The 19013-nt window shown below is 46.8% G+C and overlaps 1 protein-coding gene across 1 annotated transcript in view; it reads left to right on the forward strand.

Moving 5' to 3' along the window:
* Window positions 1-15854, forward strand: part of grin3ba (glutamate receptor, ionotropic, N-methyl-D-aspartate 3Ba) — an 81326-nt gene extending 65472 nt beyond the window's left edge. Inside the window, exons 8-12 of the mRNA XM_086127750.1 lie at window positions 2231-2346; window positions 7547-7698; window positions 10109-10273; window positions 13649-13716; window positions 14337-15854. Of these exons, the coding sequence (XP_085983876.1) occupies window positions 2231-2346; window positions 7547-7698; window positions 10109-10273; window positions 13649-13716; window positions 14337-15261 (1426 nt within the window). The 3' untranslated portion in view covers window positions 15262-15854. The remainder of the gene's footprint in view (window positions 1-2230; window positions 2347-7546; window positions 7699-10108; window positions 10274-13648; window positions 13717-14336) is intronic.
* The last annotated feature ends 3159 nt before the right edge of the window (window positions 15855-19013 follow it).

Below are 19013 nucleotides of genomic sequence, written 5' to 3' on the forward strand. Positions count from 1 at the left end.
TCCATGGCCTCACCGAACTCTTCCCACGCTCGGGTTTTTGCCTCGGCGACCACCGAAGCTGCGTTCCACTTGGCCAGTCGATACCCGTCAGCTGCCTCTGGGGTCCCACAGGCCATAAAGGCTCGATAGGACTCCTTCTTCAACTTGACGGCATCCCTTACTGCTGGTGTCCACCAGCGAGTACGGGGGTTGCCGCCACGACAGGCACCAGCCACCTTACGGCCACAACTCAGATTGGCCGCCTCAACAATAGAGGCACGGAACATGGTCCACTCGGGCTCAATGTCCCCCGCCCAATGTCCCCCCCAAATATATATATGTATATATGTGTATATATATATATATATATATGAACACTAAACTTAAATATGGTAAAATGAATCATGGGTGGGGGGGATAGACGTTTAAAAAAACAAAGTCCTCTATTTAAAATTGAACTGAATTGAATTTAAGGTGGCGCATCGGGTAACGTCGGTTTGTGTTTATGTCCCAGAAGAAAGGCCTCCTCTTCTCTCCTCCATGTTTCTTTGTGCCTGACAGGCCTCGCTAGAGGTAAACGATAAAACACCGCCGCTCTACTAGCACAGCAAAATAAAACAAAAAAAGGAAAAGGAATAACTCTGGAAAGTCCGCCTTTTTGTCTCGCTGTAAACAATGCCAAACTTGAATGGTGACTGAAATGACGTTTTTCGCATTTTCGGCGTTCTTCCCGACCCCACGCACGACGCCTGCTTTGTGACATCACCCTGGTAACCAACAAAAACCGCCAAATTGAGGAGAACCTTGATCACATTTACGGCCATTTTCTGATAATGATATTATTTTAATCCAGGGTATGATAGTCAACGAAAACGGAAGAAGTTTTGTTGACTATCATAACTCAACACAACCGCATGTTGCGCTCAACACAATAATTCATCAAAATGACACCCACTTACTGTAGATTTGTGGGGAAAAAAATAATTAATTCACCAAATTGTGACATTGGACGTTCTGGGCCAACAACAAAAATTGATAAATATTTATTTATTTGTTTTTAAACAAAATATAATATTTCATAAAACATTTTTTTCTGAGAAAATTGTCAATAATATCTGCACTTTTCCAAATGTGACCCCCACCCCGCTTAAGTTAAATTTGTTAAATGGTGCTTTATTGTTTTGTTTTGTTTTGTTTTGTTTTTAATTTTCACAATGTTTTGATGTGTTCCGTCATGCATTTAGTAGCCATGACATAATCCCGCCGCCACACAAAGACCGCTTAGCGAGCTTACAAGAAATGTAAAGGTGCTTTTCATGTTGTTGTCCTTCCCAACATGATTGTTTTCCCCTAACTGGACGTCTCTGCCGTGTTGAGACGCTTTCAATCCACTTTGTGGCGCGGGGGGTGCTTATCTCCGACCGCCCGTTGTTCGCCGGCAAATAGGAGCGCTCTATAATTAGAGGTCAATTAGGTTCAGGCCGATCAATTGGAGGAGAAGAAGAAGAAGAGTCTTTGGCAGTGTGTCCAAAGTCTTATCGGGCCGCCACAGAGACTGCCGGCTTCGCTAAATGATATACGTGTTTACACTAGCATGCACTTAAATGGCACCCACTTTAAATTTACGCGCAAGGGACGCTGTTTCAACATGTTCCGGTGTCGTGTTCACATGATATGTGTTTGCTTGTGGAAAAAAATGCAACTTAAAAAATGTACACCATTAAAACAAAGAAAAATTGTTCCGATGTAAAAATGAACATGAAATGCAAAAACAGTGTTTTGAACGGAAAAGTGAAATACAACTGAACTGCAGCTGGGCAGTGATTCTTTGGCGTGCCACCAGCGGAGGCCGTGTACCCCCGGTGGTAATGCGCCACACTGATAAATTAAAAATACATGGATAAGTGGTTTGGAAAGTGAATGAGTGAGTGTATTTTGCATTAGACAAATAACATTTATTTATTTATTTATTTGTAGTTCAACTAAACACAGAAAGTTAAATGGTTATTATTGAAAAAATGTGTTACTAATTAAAAATAAAAATGTCTCCAGGATTTTTTTTTCCTTCAAAAAAATATTTTTCCTAAATTTCCTGACATTTTCCATACGTACTGTAAGGATAATAAGAATGACAAAATTTTGACAGGTAAGAAAACAATATTTTTTTTTGTTAAAAAAAATAATTTAATCTGTGTTTTGTCTTACTCGTGCGGCGTGTGCGTGTGTGTGCGTGTTTGTGCCTGCGGCAAAGGACCAATCCTCCTATTCTCGATGCCTTCATCATGGACAAAGCCCTGCTGGATTTCGAGGTATCCATCGACGCGGACTGTAAACTGCTGACGGTGGGCAAGCCGTTCGCCATCGAAGGTGTGCTTCAACACACTCGCAACACAAACACGAAAAGTGAGGTTGGCGGGCGAGGGCGAGGGGGGCTGGGGTGTTATAAGTTCTTTGCAGTCAGTATATTTGACCACATGGGATGATACGGCATGATTTATCTCTGACATAATTTTTATCTCTCACATATAACACACACTACTATGTAGCCCCCCCCACACACACAAGGTAAATGATGTACCTTACATGGTGGCATGAGCTGCACATTCTTCATCAACACACACGTGGTGCTCTGCAACACACATTTTGACATATGCGCGCACCCCCGCGCTGAGTGAAATGGTACGGGAAGGAGTGGGAAGGGGGCGGGGGGCGTCAAATACTATGTTATCTCTGTGAGTGGCAGCAATGATTCACCGCATGAACTTTCACTGCAGGCTAAAAGTATGCTGGTGCTATCTATTATTCATGGGCAACGTCCAGAGCATTCACACACGAGTCACACCCAGCGTCCATGCGCAGAAAACAGAAAAAATAAATAAATGAAATAAAAATAATTGGTCCTAGGGGTCATCCGCCACCAATTCCATGTTTTTCTTTTGTTGTTGGGATTTTTTTTTCAACATCGGAAAATGTTACAGAAAATGATTGTTTTATCAAGGTGTAGTCGGCTATCTTTGGGGTTCCGATTAAAGTTTGAAAACATAGGGCAAAAAAATTATATCTGGAACTGTCAGTCAAAGCGTGGACACTTTCGGAGTCCCTCAAGGGCCGTCCAGCTTTCCAAGCGAGAGCCACTCACTGGATGTGAGCTCGACGGACCGCTTAGAAATGCAGACGAGGACGGGAGGAAAGCGGATGCCGAAAGGAGCGAGGATGACACAGTAAACTCGAGCCAGGGAACAATAAAGCGGCAAGATGGCAAAGGCGGTGGCGATACGGGCCGCCTTTCATTTGAGTGATAAAAGAGGCGGCCAACGGAGTCGCCTAATCGAGACAAACCTTCACCTCGAGCGGGAGAAGGGAGAGCACAGAAGGTGAGGACGCGGCCAGCGTTAATGCGATGATTTGTGCCGCAGAGAGATGGCGGCCAATCGCTCCTCCAGTCCCGTCCCCCCACCCCTGCAGAAAAGGTGCAAGGGGGAGACCACGCCGACAACAGGGCCCATTCATTATTTTGCAACAAGCTGACGGTCGTCGCCCTGTTTGTTGTTTTTTTTGGGCGGCGGGGCCAGTTTTCCCGAGAGATGCCGCCGTTGATCAGGCCGCTCACGTCTCGTCTGCTGACGACTTTTAATGGGAAAAGTTGAGTAAGATGCAATTTAGCCTCCCAGTAACCACTTTGGAAACTTTGGTGAAAGGAGCAAAGCCGCAGAGGATGCATCGGAATATCTGAGGAAGTCGCTTCGAAAGAGGAAGTTTGAATTGGGCGACACAGTGGTGGTGTGGTTCTCAGAGGGGTGTGCAAACTTTTTGTGCTCACGGGCTCCAAGTGTTTGCAAAGATTTAGAAAGAAGATACGCATACCTGCATAGGTCTCCACGAGTGACCTGAACCGGAAAGATTTGCTTCGTTTTGTTTTGCCGAATGCGAGAAATCAAACGTATCACGTTTTTAACGTGAAACGCACCGCCTTATAAAAATGTATCACGTTTGAAGCGTGAAATTGAATAACATGACGCTGGACGTTTTCATCTGTGTGACAGCAGTATGCGTGCGTACACTTACTTACGAATGTTCGGTGTTTCTATACGTTGAATTGTCTGTCGGTGTTAACGTGAGTGCGGCAGATCGTCAAAATATTCCCTGCGATCGGCCGGCAACCAATCCGACCTCCGGGTCAGCTGGGATTGGCTCTCGCTCACCTGCAAGCCTAACTCAGACAAGCGCTTTAAAAAGGAATGGATGCGTAAATGGATACCTAAAAAAAAAAACAATAGCCCGATAAGGTCTGCAACTCCCAAAACAATTATGAGATAGTGTAAGACGATATGAAGAAGTATGGCGGAAATGTTGCTCCGCATGTTGATGCTCGCAATACATCATCGCCACGCCCCCGTTTGGAGATAAAAAAGTAAAATGGATGGCGCTGCCTGGCCGTCAGCGCCTACGCCTTAAGTGCTTGCTGATACTTCGCCGTCGTCGATAAGATGTCGGCAACGTGAGCGGAAGCGCAAACGTCAGATCCCGACGGGCGCGCTTGTTTACGTACAGCCGTCGTTGCCAGACGCCGCGATACACTTCGTTTGGGGCAGCTGCACCATCTGATGAGATCCAAGACACTCAAGTGGATTAAACAATCTGCCTCGACAGGAAGAATTTTGCGCACTGTTGATTGACGCTTTGTTGGACAAGGCACAAGCCAATTTATGTATGTGATAATTGTTAAGCATCTTGGTCCCATACTGTATATGAACCGTATAAATTCTATGTAAAACCAACAGTACAGTGGACCTCTTCTTATTATTTAAAGATTGGGTTTAGAAACAAATCAATTGAAAAAAAATTACAGTCATACTTCTACTTACAAATTTCTTAACTAGAAAAATTTGTAAGTAGAGACGCGTTTTCCATATAAATGCCCTAATCCGTTCCAAGGCCGCCCCAAAATTGAGACATAAATGTTACCATCCCGGTTGTTACCATATCTAGCAGGAACTTGAGCATCCGATCAAGATTTGCTCTCAGATTCCAGGCAAAGAGCGGAGTGATCGTCTCTCTCGCTCTCCCTCTGGGCACTGTTCCGAGCCCCTGCTGTTTGTCGAGCAAAATGGATCCACTTCTGCAGAAGAATGTTCTTCATCTGTCCGGAAGAAAATAAAAAATTCCTCAAATAATTTGACACAGTGATTCAAAATGATAATCCCAACAATAAACATCTCTTTAACAGCAGCGATCAAACCCGAGCACTATTTGTTCATGTAAGTGTACCGAATGTTCTTTCCCATTAATGAGCCCGCTGAGAAGTCGTACAGATTGAAACCTGACGTGGGTGCGTCGCCATAGGGGGAGATTTGTGTGGCTTTTATAGTCCATAAAGGTATGATAAGTGTCAGTCTGCTCGTGTTCCATCATTTGTTCAATAAATGGGCACGCCGAGGCTGACGACGGTGACTGCAACGTCTGCCTGCTCTGACGGGGCGGGAAGAGGAGAGCGAGACAAAGCAAGCGGGAGATAAGAGAGCGAGGAGGAAAAAAAAAAAGAGAAGGAATGATGTAGATAAACAGCAGGCTAAAATGGGGGAAGATACGAGCGGTAATTGCAGCTGAGGACACTGCACGCTGTTGCTATAAGACGGTATTACAACAAGCTGCCAAAAAGTGTTCCGATCCCAGAAGGCTGGAGGAACGGAACATCTGCTAAGTATTTAATATTTCATCTCTTGTAGCTCGCACATGTTGACGTCCATGCCAGATGTCTACCTGGATAGCCATTCATCATTGGACTATCACTGAAAGGTCTTCCTGCACTTGTTTGTATCTGAGAAAGGGGGCCGTCTCCCGCAGCGACATCATTAGCTTTGACATAAGTACTACACAAGATCACTTGGTCCCAGACCAAGTCCAGATAAAGACATTGAAGGGTTGAAACTCAGTCAAGACGAAGATTTTCAAGGATTTGAAACCAAGTCCTGACCAAGCGTTGGAGGAACGGACACCAAGTCAAGACCAAAACTTTCCAGACCTCAACTATAAGGAGTTGAGATGAAGTCAAAACAAAGACTCCAAGTAGCTGAGACCATTTGAAAACCAAGTCTATGAAGGGTTGAGACAGAGTCACTACCCAACTTTAACAAGCTAATAAGTTATAAATTAGAGTGGATCCAAAACCAAGACTTTGAAGGGATGAGATTGAGGCAGGACCAAGACTTTGAGATGTTAAGACCAAGTCAGGACAGGTTGAGAGTACAACAGATGTAAGTTGATACCAAGGGGAAAGACCATTGCAGGTTCGACAGAGCCGAGACTGTGACCAAGACAGAGTCAAGACTAAAATCTGATCAGGGTTCATTTGATGCTTTTTTTTAGCATAGAATGTTTTCATAGGACAAGCATAATAGTAGAAAAACAACATTGGTGGTAGTGCTTGGCATTCGAAAATTGCGGCATGTTTTATTCGCCCGACATGCTTACAGAAAAGGCCACCACGTTGCATTGACCTATTGTGTATGTGTGTGAGGTCGTGCGCGAGTGTGTATGTGTGCGCGTACGTGCGTGCGTGAGCTCACCACACTTGGCTGCAAAGTGCTTGATTTGGATTCTAGCTGAAGCCTCGTGAGCCAATAAATCTTATTTCAGAGAGCATCTGCCCTTTAGCTAATTGAGGCCGACCGACTGACTGGTTTTGCTACATGGGAACTACCACAGCGGGCCTGAGCTGCTTTAAGACGTGATGACCTCGCTGTCACACACTGCGAGGAAGGGGCCAAAGTCCATCGCCGGCCGCACATCGTACAGTCGACCCCCGCCAAGGCTGAACAATTCTCTCGTATTGTATAGGGCCCGAAGTCTTAGGTCACCATTACATTTTTGGTTTTTTTGGGGGGGGGTTAGCAATGCTATCATGAGCATGCATAATCTAGAACGGAGTGGAGCAAAGTCCTTCGCCATGGTCCAACTGTTAAAAGAAGTGGAATGTTTTGTGTCATGGCGAGTCCAGACAAAGTTTTGGAGGAGTCAAGACTAAGTCAAGGCCAACGTTTTCGAAAGCCAAGTCTTTTCAGACTCCAGACTAAGACTTCATGAGGTAAGACCAAGCCTTTAAGGGTGTCAAACTGAGTCAAGAGCAGGGCTTTGAGGGGTTGGACTGAGACTGTTAAAGGCAAGTTTGAGATTCAGGTGCTGACTCCAGAACAAATCCAAGTCTTTGAAAAGTGAAGACCAAGGTTTTGAGGGGCTGATACTGAATGAAGACCACGTTGGGGGTTAAGAGCAAGAAGAGCCTAAGACCGAGGATGGTTCAGACCAAGTCAAGACCAAGACTTTGAGGAGCCCACACTAAGTGAAGATCAAAACATTGGGGGGTTAAGACCAAGTCAGGACGAATATTTTGAGGGTCTGAAACTACATCACGACCGAGTCAAAGCTCAGACTTGATCGTGACTCAGCAGAATACTCACTGGTTCATTTAGATTCATACCAAAATTCCTCGGCCCATGCATCATTTCCTGGAAAACGACAAGTCCTTCCACTCAGTTGACCAAGCACGTTTGTCGTCCGTCTCTCGCAGGTTACGGCATCGGCCTGCCGCAAGGCTCCCCTCTGACCCGCAACGTGTCCGAGTTCGTGAGCCGCTACAAGTCGGACGGCTTCATGGACATGCTACACGACAAATGGTACAAGGTGGTGCCCTGCGGGAAGCGTGTCTTCGCTGTGACTGAGGTAAGTGACAGGATGACGGGGCCGCCAGGGGGTGATGGTGGACTTCGGCCGTCGTCTTCGTCTGCCGCGTTTTAAATGCGACACTTCTCGAAATAATACTCCCTTGGGGACGCGGCCTGCCAACTAACTGTCACACGCAATTACAGAGACGCACGCGTAGGCGCACACACATGCCTGAGCAAGCGCAGCGACAGGGTCACACAGTTCGACGACATTTGGTTGTGTGTTCAGTCTGTTTTCTCGGTGCACCTTTTAGGCAACAGTGTTTTAATATTTTTAACGTTTTTAAATGTAACTACTTGAAAAACTAATTCTACAGAGGCGGCCCGGTGATCAACTGGTTAGCGCGTCGGCCTCGCAGTGCAGAGGTCGTGGGTTCGATCCCGGGTCCGACCTTCCTGTGTAGAGTTTGCATGTACTCCCCGGGCCTGCATGGGTTTTCTCAGGGTACTCCGGTTTCCTCCCACATTCCAAAAACATGCATGGTAGGCTGATTGAACACTTCAAATTGTCCCTTGGTGTGAATGTGAGTGCGGATGGTTGTTCGTCTCTGTGATTGGCTGGCTACCGGTTCAGGGTGTCCCCCGCCGACTGCCCGAAGACAGCTGGGATAGGCTCCAGCACCCTCCGCGACCCTTGTGAGTATAAAGCAGATTGGAAAATGGATGGATAATTCTCGAGAGAGAGAAAACCCACACAGGCACATTGAGAACAGACACGCTGTTAGCGGAAGTAGTTGCAGTCATGGTAGTAGTCGTACGATAATTAGTTTTTTCGCCGCAGTCATCTGCTGGATTTGCTGTGGGGCTGCACTTGACTCTGAAAGCTCAACCTTGAACAATAACTCGCTACGCTCTCCTTCCTTTGGGGAGGGTCGTGGTTGTTGTTTGGGCTAATTTAGGAACAATTTGGAATTTAGCGCCACATTGCCCTCTGGATGGAGAAAACGTTAAGCACCTGGCTGACAAAATTGCAGATTCAGCGCGCGGCTAATTGCACAGCATCACAGAGGCGTCGCCCATATTATTATTATTATTATAAGCTCAGTGACAGGAACCTGGTGAGAGCACTTTAGAAGATGCTGCCTCCTCTGCACCAACTTGAAGACATGTCACAGAAGGCAGACAGGTGTCTGTGTGTGTGTCTCTCTGTTTTTATGTGTGCATTTGGGAACTGCTTTAGATAAAGTCAGGCATTCTGCCGAAACTAAGAGGAGTTGAGGAATAAGACCGAGGTCAGGTCCAGACCAAGACCACGACAGGTCTAGACCAAACCCAGACTAAGACTGAGTCAAGCCGTGACTGAGACCAAGTCAAAAGGCAGCTTGAGACCTATTTTAAGTAAGGAGTGTCAATACCGAGTTCATACTAAAGACCAAGGTGAATTGGAATTAAGTTGAGGGTTAAGGTTACTAGGGTTAGGGTCACCTACTGATGATGCAGCATTGGGAGCAACTGGGGGTTCAGTGTCTTGCTGAAAGACACTTCGAAGATGGTCGACATGGAACCTACCACTGAGCCATGCCGCCACTGTGAGAGTAGACCAGTTCAATGATAAAATCATGATGTGGAAACCCCATTTATTCTCATACCAAAGAGACTTGGGTTCAAATTCAGACTGGGACCAATATGGGCCAAACTCCACAAAAATCGAAGGTAAATTGAGACCACACTGAGACCGAGTCAAGTCAAAAGCGAGTCAAAGAGAAGTGGGTCAAGCATGCGCCAAGACCATGTCACTGATATGATTTGAGACTCAAGATTACAGGATGCATCTTGACAATAAGTCCAGAGACCAAGCCTGTGAAGACGACGAGCTAGTGGAGTCTGAAAACGGTCGAGACTGAGTCGACGTTAAAAAAGAAGCAAGACCAATGACCACGACAAAGACCAATGAGGGTTGAGGGGTTGAGGTCAAGTCGCGCTTTGGACGAAGGCCGGTAGGGACCAAGGCAAGACTAACATCAAGACGGGTTGTGCCCAAGTCATGTCTCAGACCAAAACAGGTTGAGACTGACTCGAAATGAAGACTGACAAAGAACCAAGTGGTGACTAAGATGAGTCAAGACTAAGACCACGGCAGGTCGAGTCAAGTAACGAAGCAGGTTGAACCCAAATCAAAAATGAAATCCAAGGCCAAACAAAGCAAGTCAAGACCAAGGGAGGTTGAAACCCAGCCGAGCCCAAAGCCTGGAGCGAGTCGAGACTAAGAAACGGCTTGGAGAGTGCGACCAAGGCAAATCTTCCTCAAACATCCAATCATTCTTTTCCTTTTTGCATCTGCCTGCTGACAGGTTCCTTTTGTTCCCCCTCAGCTCTCGTTGATGCTCATTTATGCACTGAGCTCCTACTTAGATGTGAAGGTCCCTCTCCCTCAACCCCCCTCAACCCTCCCCCAAACCTCCCTCCAGACACTCCAGATGGGCATCCAGCACTTCTCGGGCCTTTTTGTGCTGCTGTGCATGGGGGTGGGTGGCGCCTTGCTGACCTTGGCGGGCGAGCACACCTTCTACCACCTGGTCATCCCCCGCCTCCGCCGCAGGCACACGCTGCAGTACTGGCTACACACCAGCCAGGTGACCACACACACACACACACACACACACACACACACACACACACACTTGTGTATGTAGACCAGCCTCAGCAGTTATTCTTTAAGGTAACATGCGCCCTCTACTGTCATAAACCTGTCAACGCAGCTAGGATTTTCTTTGAAATAAGTAACATGAATGGAAGAATTATTAGCTCAATGTGGTTTTTAGCATACCTTAACAGGTTTTGTTTCTTACTCCAGATAGAACGACGTAATAATGTGATGCAATTTATTCACTGTAATCTCATCAGACACACTTGTTACACAATAAAAGCTATAATACAATATTAATAACATAATAACACTCATCTTCTACTCTTTTTTTTTAGTCATGTTGAACATTTGCTCATCATACCCACTTATTATGCACAAAAAGTTGTAACAACAACGTCATGACATGATACAATTATCAAGATAAGATAAGATATCCTTTATTTGTCCCACACTGGGGAAATTTACAGCCTCCAGCAGCAAGAATGTAGGCAGAAAGAAGAAGACAAAACAAACAAACACCGTTCAATTAAGTGCAATATAAATACAAAATGGATAAATCGCAGTGCTATTTACAGTTGTTTTCCACATCATTTAATTATTATTAATATTATTGTTGCTATTTTTATTCAGCAGCCTGACAGCAGTCGGTAGGAACGAGCGTCGGTATCTCTCCTTCTTGCAGCGCGGGTGTAACAGTCTCTGGCTGAAGGAGCTACCTAGTGCTGTCAGGGCGGGCTGGAGAGGGTGGGAGGGACTGTCCATCATAGCTTTTAGCTTAGTTAGCATCCTTCTGTTGCCCACGTCCTCCAGAGTGTCAAGGGAGCAGCCCAGGACCAGTCGCTCCAGTCTCTTTCTGTCCCAGGCTGAGATGCTGCCTGACCAGCAGACAATGCCATAATGGATGGCCGAGGCCACCACAGAGTTATAGAAAGTCTTAAGGAGCGACCCCTGAACCCCAAAAGACCTCAGTTTCCTGAGTAGGAAGAGTCGGCTCTGTCCTTTCCTTATCAGGGTGTCCGTGTTTGTAGACCAGTCCAGTTTGTTGTTTAGAAGAACACCTAGGTACTTGTAGGAGGTCACCCTCTCTATGTCCATACCCTGGATGTTCATCGGTGCTGGTGAGGACTGTTTCCTGCAGAAATCCACAACCAACTCCTTAGTTTTCCTAGGGTTGATCTGGAGGAGATTCTGCTGGCACCAGTCCACAAAGTCCTTTGTCATTCCCCTGTACTCCCGATCGTCCCCCTCTGTAATGAGGCCAACAATCGCAGAGTCATCGGAGAACTTCTGAAGGTGGCAGTTTGGAGTGGCGTGTCTGAAGTCCGAGGTGTAGAGGATGAACAGGAATGGAGCCAGAACAGTCCCCTGCGGCGCTCCAGTGCTGCAGAGAAGCCTGTCCGACTCACAGCTCTGCAACCTCACGTACTGCGGCCGATTTGTGAGGTAGTCTGTGATCCATGCTGTGAGATGGTGGTCCACTCCGGCGTTCTGCAGTTTGCCTCCCAGCAAGTTGGGCTGGATGGTGTTGAAGGCACTGGAGAAATCAAAGAACATGATTCTCACAGTGCTCCCAGCCTTCTCCAAGTGTGACAGCACTGAGTGGAGGAGGTAGATAATGGCGTCTTCCACGCCGATGCCAGGCTGATAGGCAAACTGCAGCGGGTCCAGTGCCGGGCTCACCAGCGGTCGAAGGTGGGCGAGGACGAGTCTCTCCAGCGTCTTCATCAGATGAGACGTCAGCGCCACCGGTCTGTAGCTGTTCAGCTCCTTAGGATGGGGGGTCTTGGGCACTGGGACCAGGCACGAAGTTTTCCACAGCTGTGGAGCTCTGCCCAGCTTCAGGCTCAGGTTGAACATGTGCTGGACAATGTCACACAGCTGGTCAGAGCAGGTCCTGAGGAGCCGGGAACTGATCTTGTCTGGACCTGCTGCCTTCCTCACATTCATCTTCCTCAGTTGGTTCCTCACCTGCTCTGTTGTGACGGACAGGCAGGAACCAGGTGGCCCAACGGCCCATTATTTTAATATTTATGAGTATTTTGGATAGAAAGGTATTTAAAATGCAAGTAAATGAGAATACAAAATACATCAAGCAAAATATGGAGTGGAATGGGTAAAAAAAAAACATGTCAGTATCCTACTGCTACACTATTTGAAGCTACTTCACCACAGTTACAAACATTCTCTTGGCGCACTTGTGTCAGATCTTATTATATGCTTGAGAACAATCTAATATTGTGGTCTTTTACTTTCTTATCGTGTCCTAGTTTTGGGTGCGGGCATTTCTTGAGAAAATGATTCGCACTAACGGTGTGCCACATCAACAAAATGGAACTTGTCAAATTCACACATGCCCTGCCATTAAATGAGAAGCCTTTGGCAGTCGGTTTGAGTTATTATTAGAAATTTAGCAGTGACAAGAGCATCAAGGCTTTTTGCTTTTGCCTCCCCCCTTCCAGTCCCTCCCCCACCTCAAAAAGGGCAAGTCCTCAGGGCGGCCTGCAGCATCCATTCCATAATCAGGCCCGATATCAAAGCACCACGTCTGTTGTCGCGAGTGAAATGCTCCTTCCAAGTGTTGGCATGTGTGCCTGGTCGAGGAAAGGTTCAAAGCTGCTACGTCACATCAAGCTCAAATTCTCTTGCCGGATAATTTGATTAAAATGTAAAGCAGGCCTTATGGACCGTCACATTTCAGGCTGTGTGACGAGAATAATGGCTCTCCATAATTTATACGTTCATCTCTCCATTCATCTCGGAGCTGTTGAAGTGATCAGTCTCCTGTTGTTAAGGCCCTCTTGAAATTTCTCCCTGAATTAAGGGAGGCTTTTGAGGGTTTCCCATATGCAAAAACTCACCAAATTCGGTATTCATCCTGGTGTAAAGTTAGTCATGGTCTTGGTTTGGGACGAAAAAGTACCTTATTTTAAGGTATCGGCTCTTTTAAAGGACGGCGATACCAGCCACCAATACCGTAAACATCTGACAATGAGTAAGTCCTCCTCACCAGTAGTTGGCGCTACAATGAGGTGGCTTGACAAAGTGGCGAATCGTTATTTGCATCAGAAAGACAGAAAGCTCTTAGTTCACATTATCTGTCATTGTGTTTATTGACAATTTATATATCAAAAGTGATCGCTTTCGGCCCTTTTTCATTCCTTCAAAGATGACCTCGTCCTTGAGATTTGGACTGTTTGCAAATGCTAAGCACGGATGCAAGCCAAGGATTTTGAGGTTTTGCCGTTGTGTGCGGGCGGAGCAAGGCTGTCGCCATAAATCAATGATGGAGTCAGACAAGCTTTAATATTGTGGTTTGTTTTTGTTATTTTTCTCTTATTTGGTTTGTCTTCTCATTTTCCAGAAGATTCACCGAGCTCTCCACACGGCGTATGAGGATGAAGGCAAAGAGCTGACGGGCCTTGAACAAAAGTAAGAGGCTCGACCTCATTCTGAAACCTCGAAATTTCGGTCGTGGATTGTTCAACATGAGTTTCACTTGACACGGCATAATTCTGAATGGACAAATAATCGTACTAAATATCTCTTACTATGATGTAAATGTACCTTTTGTCTCAAAGAAACTCCTCAACCCACTTCACTGTAGTTCCTTGACACCAAGATGCCTCATGATGGGGGCAGAGCTTTGCTTTTGTCTAAATAAAGCGCCTCGGTGCATTTCAACATGGCAGCAGCAGGATGCCACAAGATGGTGGCAAAGCACCACTTTTCTTGAAATGGAGCCCCTCAACTCACTTCAACATATGTCCTTTTGACGCAAATATGACAAGAAGGCAACAGAACACTTCTTTTTGTCTAAAAGAAGTGCCTCAACTCACTTCAACGTAATTGAATCAAGATACATCAAGATGCGACAAGATTGCGGCAGAGCACTCATTTGCTGTCAGCACTCTGAAATCACTCCGCCAACCCCTTTCCTATTCGATAGACCCTCATGACATCATCGTCCACCTTCCGTCCTTGTGCCATGTTGACAGGGGCTAAGTGCATGTTCCGTATTTCTAACTTGGACTCCTCCTGTTGTCCACCAGCGCCTCCTCTTGCATCTCTGAGAACTGCAGCCTCCACAGGAAGCAGCATCAGCAGCCTCCCCCGCCATCTCCCCCCAAATCCCTCCCGGCCTCCAGCTCGGCGGCAGACAGTGGCAGCTCCTCATCGCCGTCCCACGAGCCCAAGGAGAAGCGGGTGCACTTCGACCTGGACACCCTCCACAGCTACCGGCTGCGAACCCACACCGCCTCGGTGCGCGGACGCCCCGGCATGGTGGGCCGACCCGGGCTTGGCCTCGGCGGCTTGGGTCTCTCCAGCCTGGGGAATTTGAGCCTCCAAGCCAACGGGGGTCCCGTCACGGGGCTGGCGTCCTCGGGTTTGGTTCTCTCTCCCCTGGGGGGAAGGGGCGGCCATACCGGCCTATGGGAGGGGGAGCTCCAGGAGCTCCAGGAAAAGATCGAGATCTTCCGCAACCAGCTGAGGGAGGCCCTGGCCAGGAGGGCGGAGATCCAGACCAGCCTGGAGAGGGAGCGCAGCGGGGCGTTGCGCCGGGACACCAGCCTGGAGCGGGAGCGAGACCGGTTGCGGGTACAAACCATCAGCACAGACAAGAGCAGCGTTGCTCAGCCCGGCAGAACCGGCCAGACTCTCAACAACCAGCCTCAGCAGGCCATTCCCGGGAACCTCACGCTTGGGAGAAGCGGCCCACTGAACACAATCAACAGCCTGGACCGAGGGCAAGCCCCCCAGCTACACTCCGCCCCACCACCGACAGAGGACCGGGCCGGCCAGTCGCGCGCCACTTCTTCCGCTAGTTTGGACCGAAGTCGGCTCGGCCAGCCCGGCGCCGTCCTGTCGGCGCGGAACACTCTGAGCCTCGACCGGCAGCAGGGAAGCCTGACGCGCGTTCTCAGCACTTTGGAGAGGACAAGAGACAGCCAATCACACGCAGGGGGCGGGGCTTGATTTGATTTGTGGAGATCTCTGGTGGAGGAAAAATGAGTGCATCGCTGCGGGAAGACAGGCATTCTTAATTATGACAGAACCATCTTAAATTATGAACAGTAGGTTCATTTCTATGTTTTAGTATAAAAATCTACTAGAACCAGCCCAAATTCTTCACTCAAAGCACACCAGCTCGAGCACACAACCTAATATAATATTACAATAAGAATTATTCAATAATTCCCACCACTGGTAGAAAAATAGTATTACAATATTCACTTACATTGGTAGGACTATATATATATATATATATATATACATATATAATAAAGAATACATTTTACAATGAACGTAATCTACACAAATGATCAAATCAACTACATCGGATGAATTTTGGATTTTTCTTTTTTTTAATGGTTTTCTCCTATATTCAAAATATTGAATCGAGCAATATATATTATTTATTTTGAAAAAAATACATATTTCGTTGCGGTCAAGTGTCTTTCATTCTTGTCATTCAATTCTGCATTTGACCACTAGATAGCGCCATTGCCCTTCTTCCCGCAGCTATGACGGCCTTGCAAAGTGATGGAAGACATTTGTGAAGCAATCAATTTTTGGTGGGGGTGGGGGGGGGGGGGGTGAAGAGTGACACTTTGAAGGTCTGGATTCCTTCAGTCCATTTTCTGCTTCCCATGTGCAATCCTACTGCAGTAAGACCAACACAACCATGTTTGGAGCCGAGGACATCACTCGAAGGCATCATGTAAAAACAGTGCCATCTCATAAGTGACAAGGATGAGAACTTATTTTATCACTCAACGACAACAGCGCGCCCATACAGAAACGCAAAATACGTTTCATCCATGGAATTACGGACAAAGTGTAACCACATTTATGGAGATTTTATGATATGGACCATTCCATGTTTTGAAATAAACATTTCTATACATTCGAAAGGTGCATGATATCTCACTTTTAAGCACTCAACTTTGTATTCGCTCCATTTGCACAATGCCAAATTAAATTCTGCCACTGGATATGTTGAGGGTGACCACAAATCATCACCTGCTCATGGTTGCAATCATGCAAGGATTCTACTGCCATACGGGACTGCAGTGTGTGTGGTGCATCGGGAACAAGGCCAAGTGTACGTGTCAATTAGCGGCCCGTTCTGCATTGAACGTGCAGATGATTATTCGCCACTGGCCCTTTGTCGCTGTTGTGTTGCGCTTGTCGTGACGTAACACGCGTGTGGTGCTGTTGTTTGTTTAGTGTGCTGGGTGGCCCGAAACAGGGGACATCAATCGCAAGACAATCGCATCATTGTGCACGTGTGTAGGTGTGTATTCACAGCCGCTGGGGGGAAATGTGTCAGCTGCACTGAGGTGTGCTGTCAGGCAATACTTACAATGCCGCGCGTGTGTGTAGAGCCTGAAATGTTTGTTGCCAAAGTCACATTATGATGGACCTATTGCAGTGTAGAGGGCCACAAGTCAGGCATCATATAATATGTATGAGCCATTCTGAAAAGTGTGTGTGTGTGTGTGTGTGTGTTCTTGTAATCATAATTGGTGGGGACATGTTTGTTTACACAGTCACATCACGGGACCTGCGACGGTGTGGGGACCACACAAACCAGGTAAAACCAATCTTTGGTATTTCTTATTGGGTATTTGAAATCAGAACATTTCAGGGTGACTTGCAAATGACATGCGAACGCTTCCCACAAGGTAACTGAAGCACATGTGTGAGCCGCAGTCTTGAATCGTTTTAATTAAAGTGATAAATCCCCCAATGTCCCCCCCTCCCCCCATACACACACACACACACACACATATGCCTCACATGCACAAGGAAGAGAACCAATTCCTGTTGGAATAGGCCTAATGAAAAAAGATGGCAGCTCTGAGATCCAGACACTTCATTAGGTACACCGTCTGTCTCATGACATCCAATAGCAAAAGTCTGCCTTTACTTATGATTGGCATTTGGGACCACCACCACCTCTCATATGTTGGCCTCTATTGTGCTCAGTCGGTGAAGGTAAACAGGAGTGATGAGTTGATTAGCTCGGACCAGCTGTGACCAAGCATAGCCTCTTATTGGATGTGGTGGGTGGGTGTGTGTGGGGCGGGGGGGGGGGGGGGGCTGCAAGGGTGTGTATGAGCCCAGACATTCCCTTCCTTCCCCCTTCATAGAGAATAGAGAATTTCCTTGGCAACCGCAAGCAGGATAAATGTCCCCCCCCCCCATTCATAGTGTGGGGGTGTTAGGTTTTTTTTTTGGAGGGGAGGCCTTGAAGCATTTGGGAATGTACACATATTAGCATTCCATGTTTGTGGGTGTGTGGGTGTGGGTGTCACACACACTCCAGTTGTAACACTGATTCACAGGCGAGCCACTATTTTCAGAAGCATGTTTGTTTTGTTTTTTTTTAATATGACAAGAATCGGTAGTCAGTGCTGAGTTTGTGTTTTATGTTTAATACAGAGCAAATGTATCTCATAAGCCTTCATCGTAATGTTTTGCTTTCATTTCCTTCGGCTGTGTTGACATAAGTTCATTTTGTTATTGGCCACTTGGGCAGTCATGACTTAACACTTGACCCCACAAAACTGCCTAGCAACAAGTGAAATATGTGACATAAGCAGAATTTTGCTATTGGCCAGAGAAGTCTGCCTAGCAACAAGTGACGTAAGATGGAAAAGAAGCAACTTCGTCCCCATCACAACCCATTTAAGAGTCCCTGTTGGTCATTGCAGTAGTTTGGCAGTCTTAGTATGGTGGCCTAAATGGGGGTTTTGGAGGGTGGGAGGGGGGCACACAAATGCATGACCTACACTGGCTAATAAATTCTGCCTCGCAACAGAACCAGGAAATACAAAGCGATTCTGTTGCTGAACATTTCCCAGTGGTGTAGCACCCAGTTAAGAGTCCCACTTGGTCACAGCGGTTGTGGACTCCGATGCAAACACAAAGAGTGATGCGAATCATTCTTTAGCATCGTCAATGGTCATCATGAAGTACGGTGGCCCAAAATGTTCAGAGGCAAAAAGGTTTTGTTGTATTTGTGGGTGGGGTTTATTTACGTCTGAATTTCAAGTGGGTGTCTCGAACCTTTTTAAGAGTCCCTCTTGATCATGACTGTGATGTCAACTGGTAAAGTGATGTTTCTAACTCCTCTGTATTGTTTACCGTCAGCCCAAAAGAACTTTTCAAGTTCAGCTCATAATTGTGCTAAGACTTGGAAAAACGTCCACAGTATTCCCCGACATACTTGCGCTTAGGTTTCCCACTTTCATCCTTCCATCCATCCATCCAGAATCTATAGTTCACCGTTTCTGTCTCTCTCTCGCTCAGAAACTCTTTTTTAATTTAATTTGGAAGAAAACAAAGCACACACTTGGCCTTAACGTCACATTCCTGGTGACTCTTGCAGAAAGGGGTCCCACGTGTTCCACTGTGGTGATCGTGGACACGCCCTCCAGGTGTGGACAAAGACGTGCGCACGCACACACACACATGCACTTGCATTGCTTCTTCATTGACGAGAGCTTGTCTTCCTCCTCCTCTTCATCCCATGCTTGTGCACACTCCACTGATCCCCCCCCCCTTTTTTTGTCTCATGGAAGAAGAAGTAGAAGTGTGGAGCAGACTGTCTCCTCCCCCCACCATCGGTGCACCACTCTCTCCTCCCCCTTGGACCCTCACCTACCCGCCCACCCCCCTTCTTGTGCTTGCCTTTGTGACTGCGTACCCGAATAAACCGA

The sequence above is a fragment of the Hippocampus guttulatus genome, chromosome 13, assembly GCF_054856545.1.
Source record: "Hippocampus guttulatus isolate MCC_2025c chromosome 13, RoL_Hgut_1.0, whole genome shotgun sequence".
Taxonomy (NCBI): Eukaryota; Metazoa; Chordata; class Actinopteri; order Syngnathiformes; family Syngnathidae; genus Hippocampus; species Hippocampus guttulatus.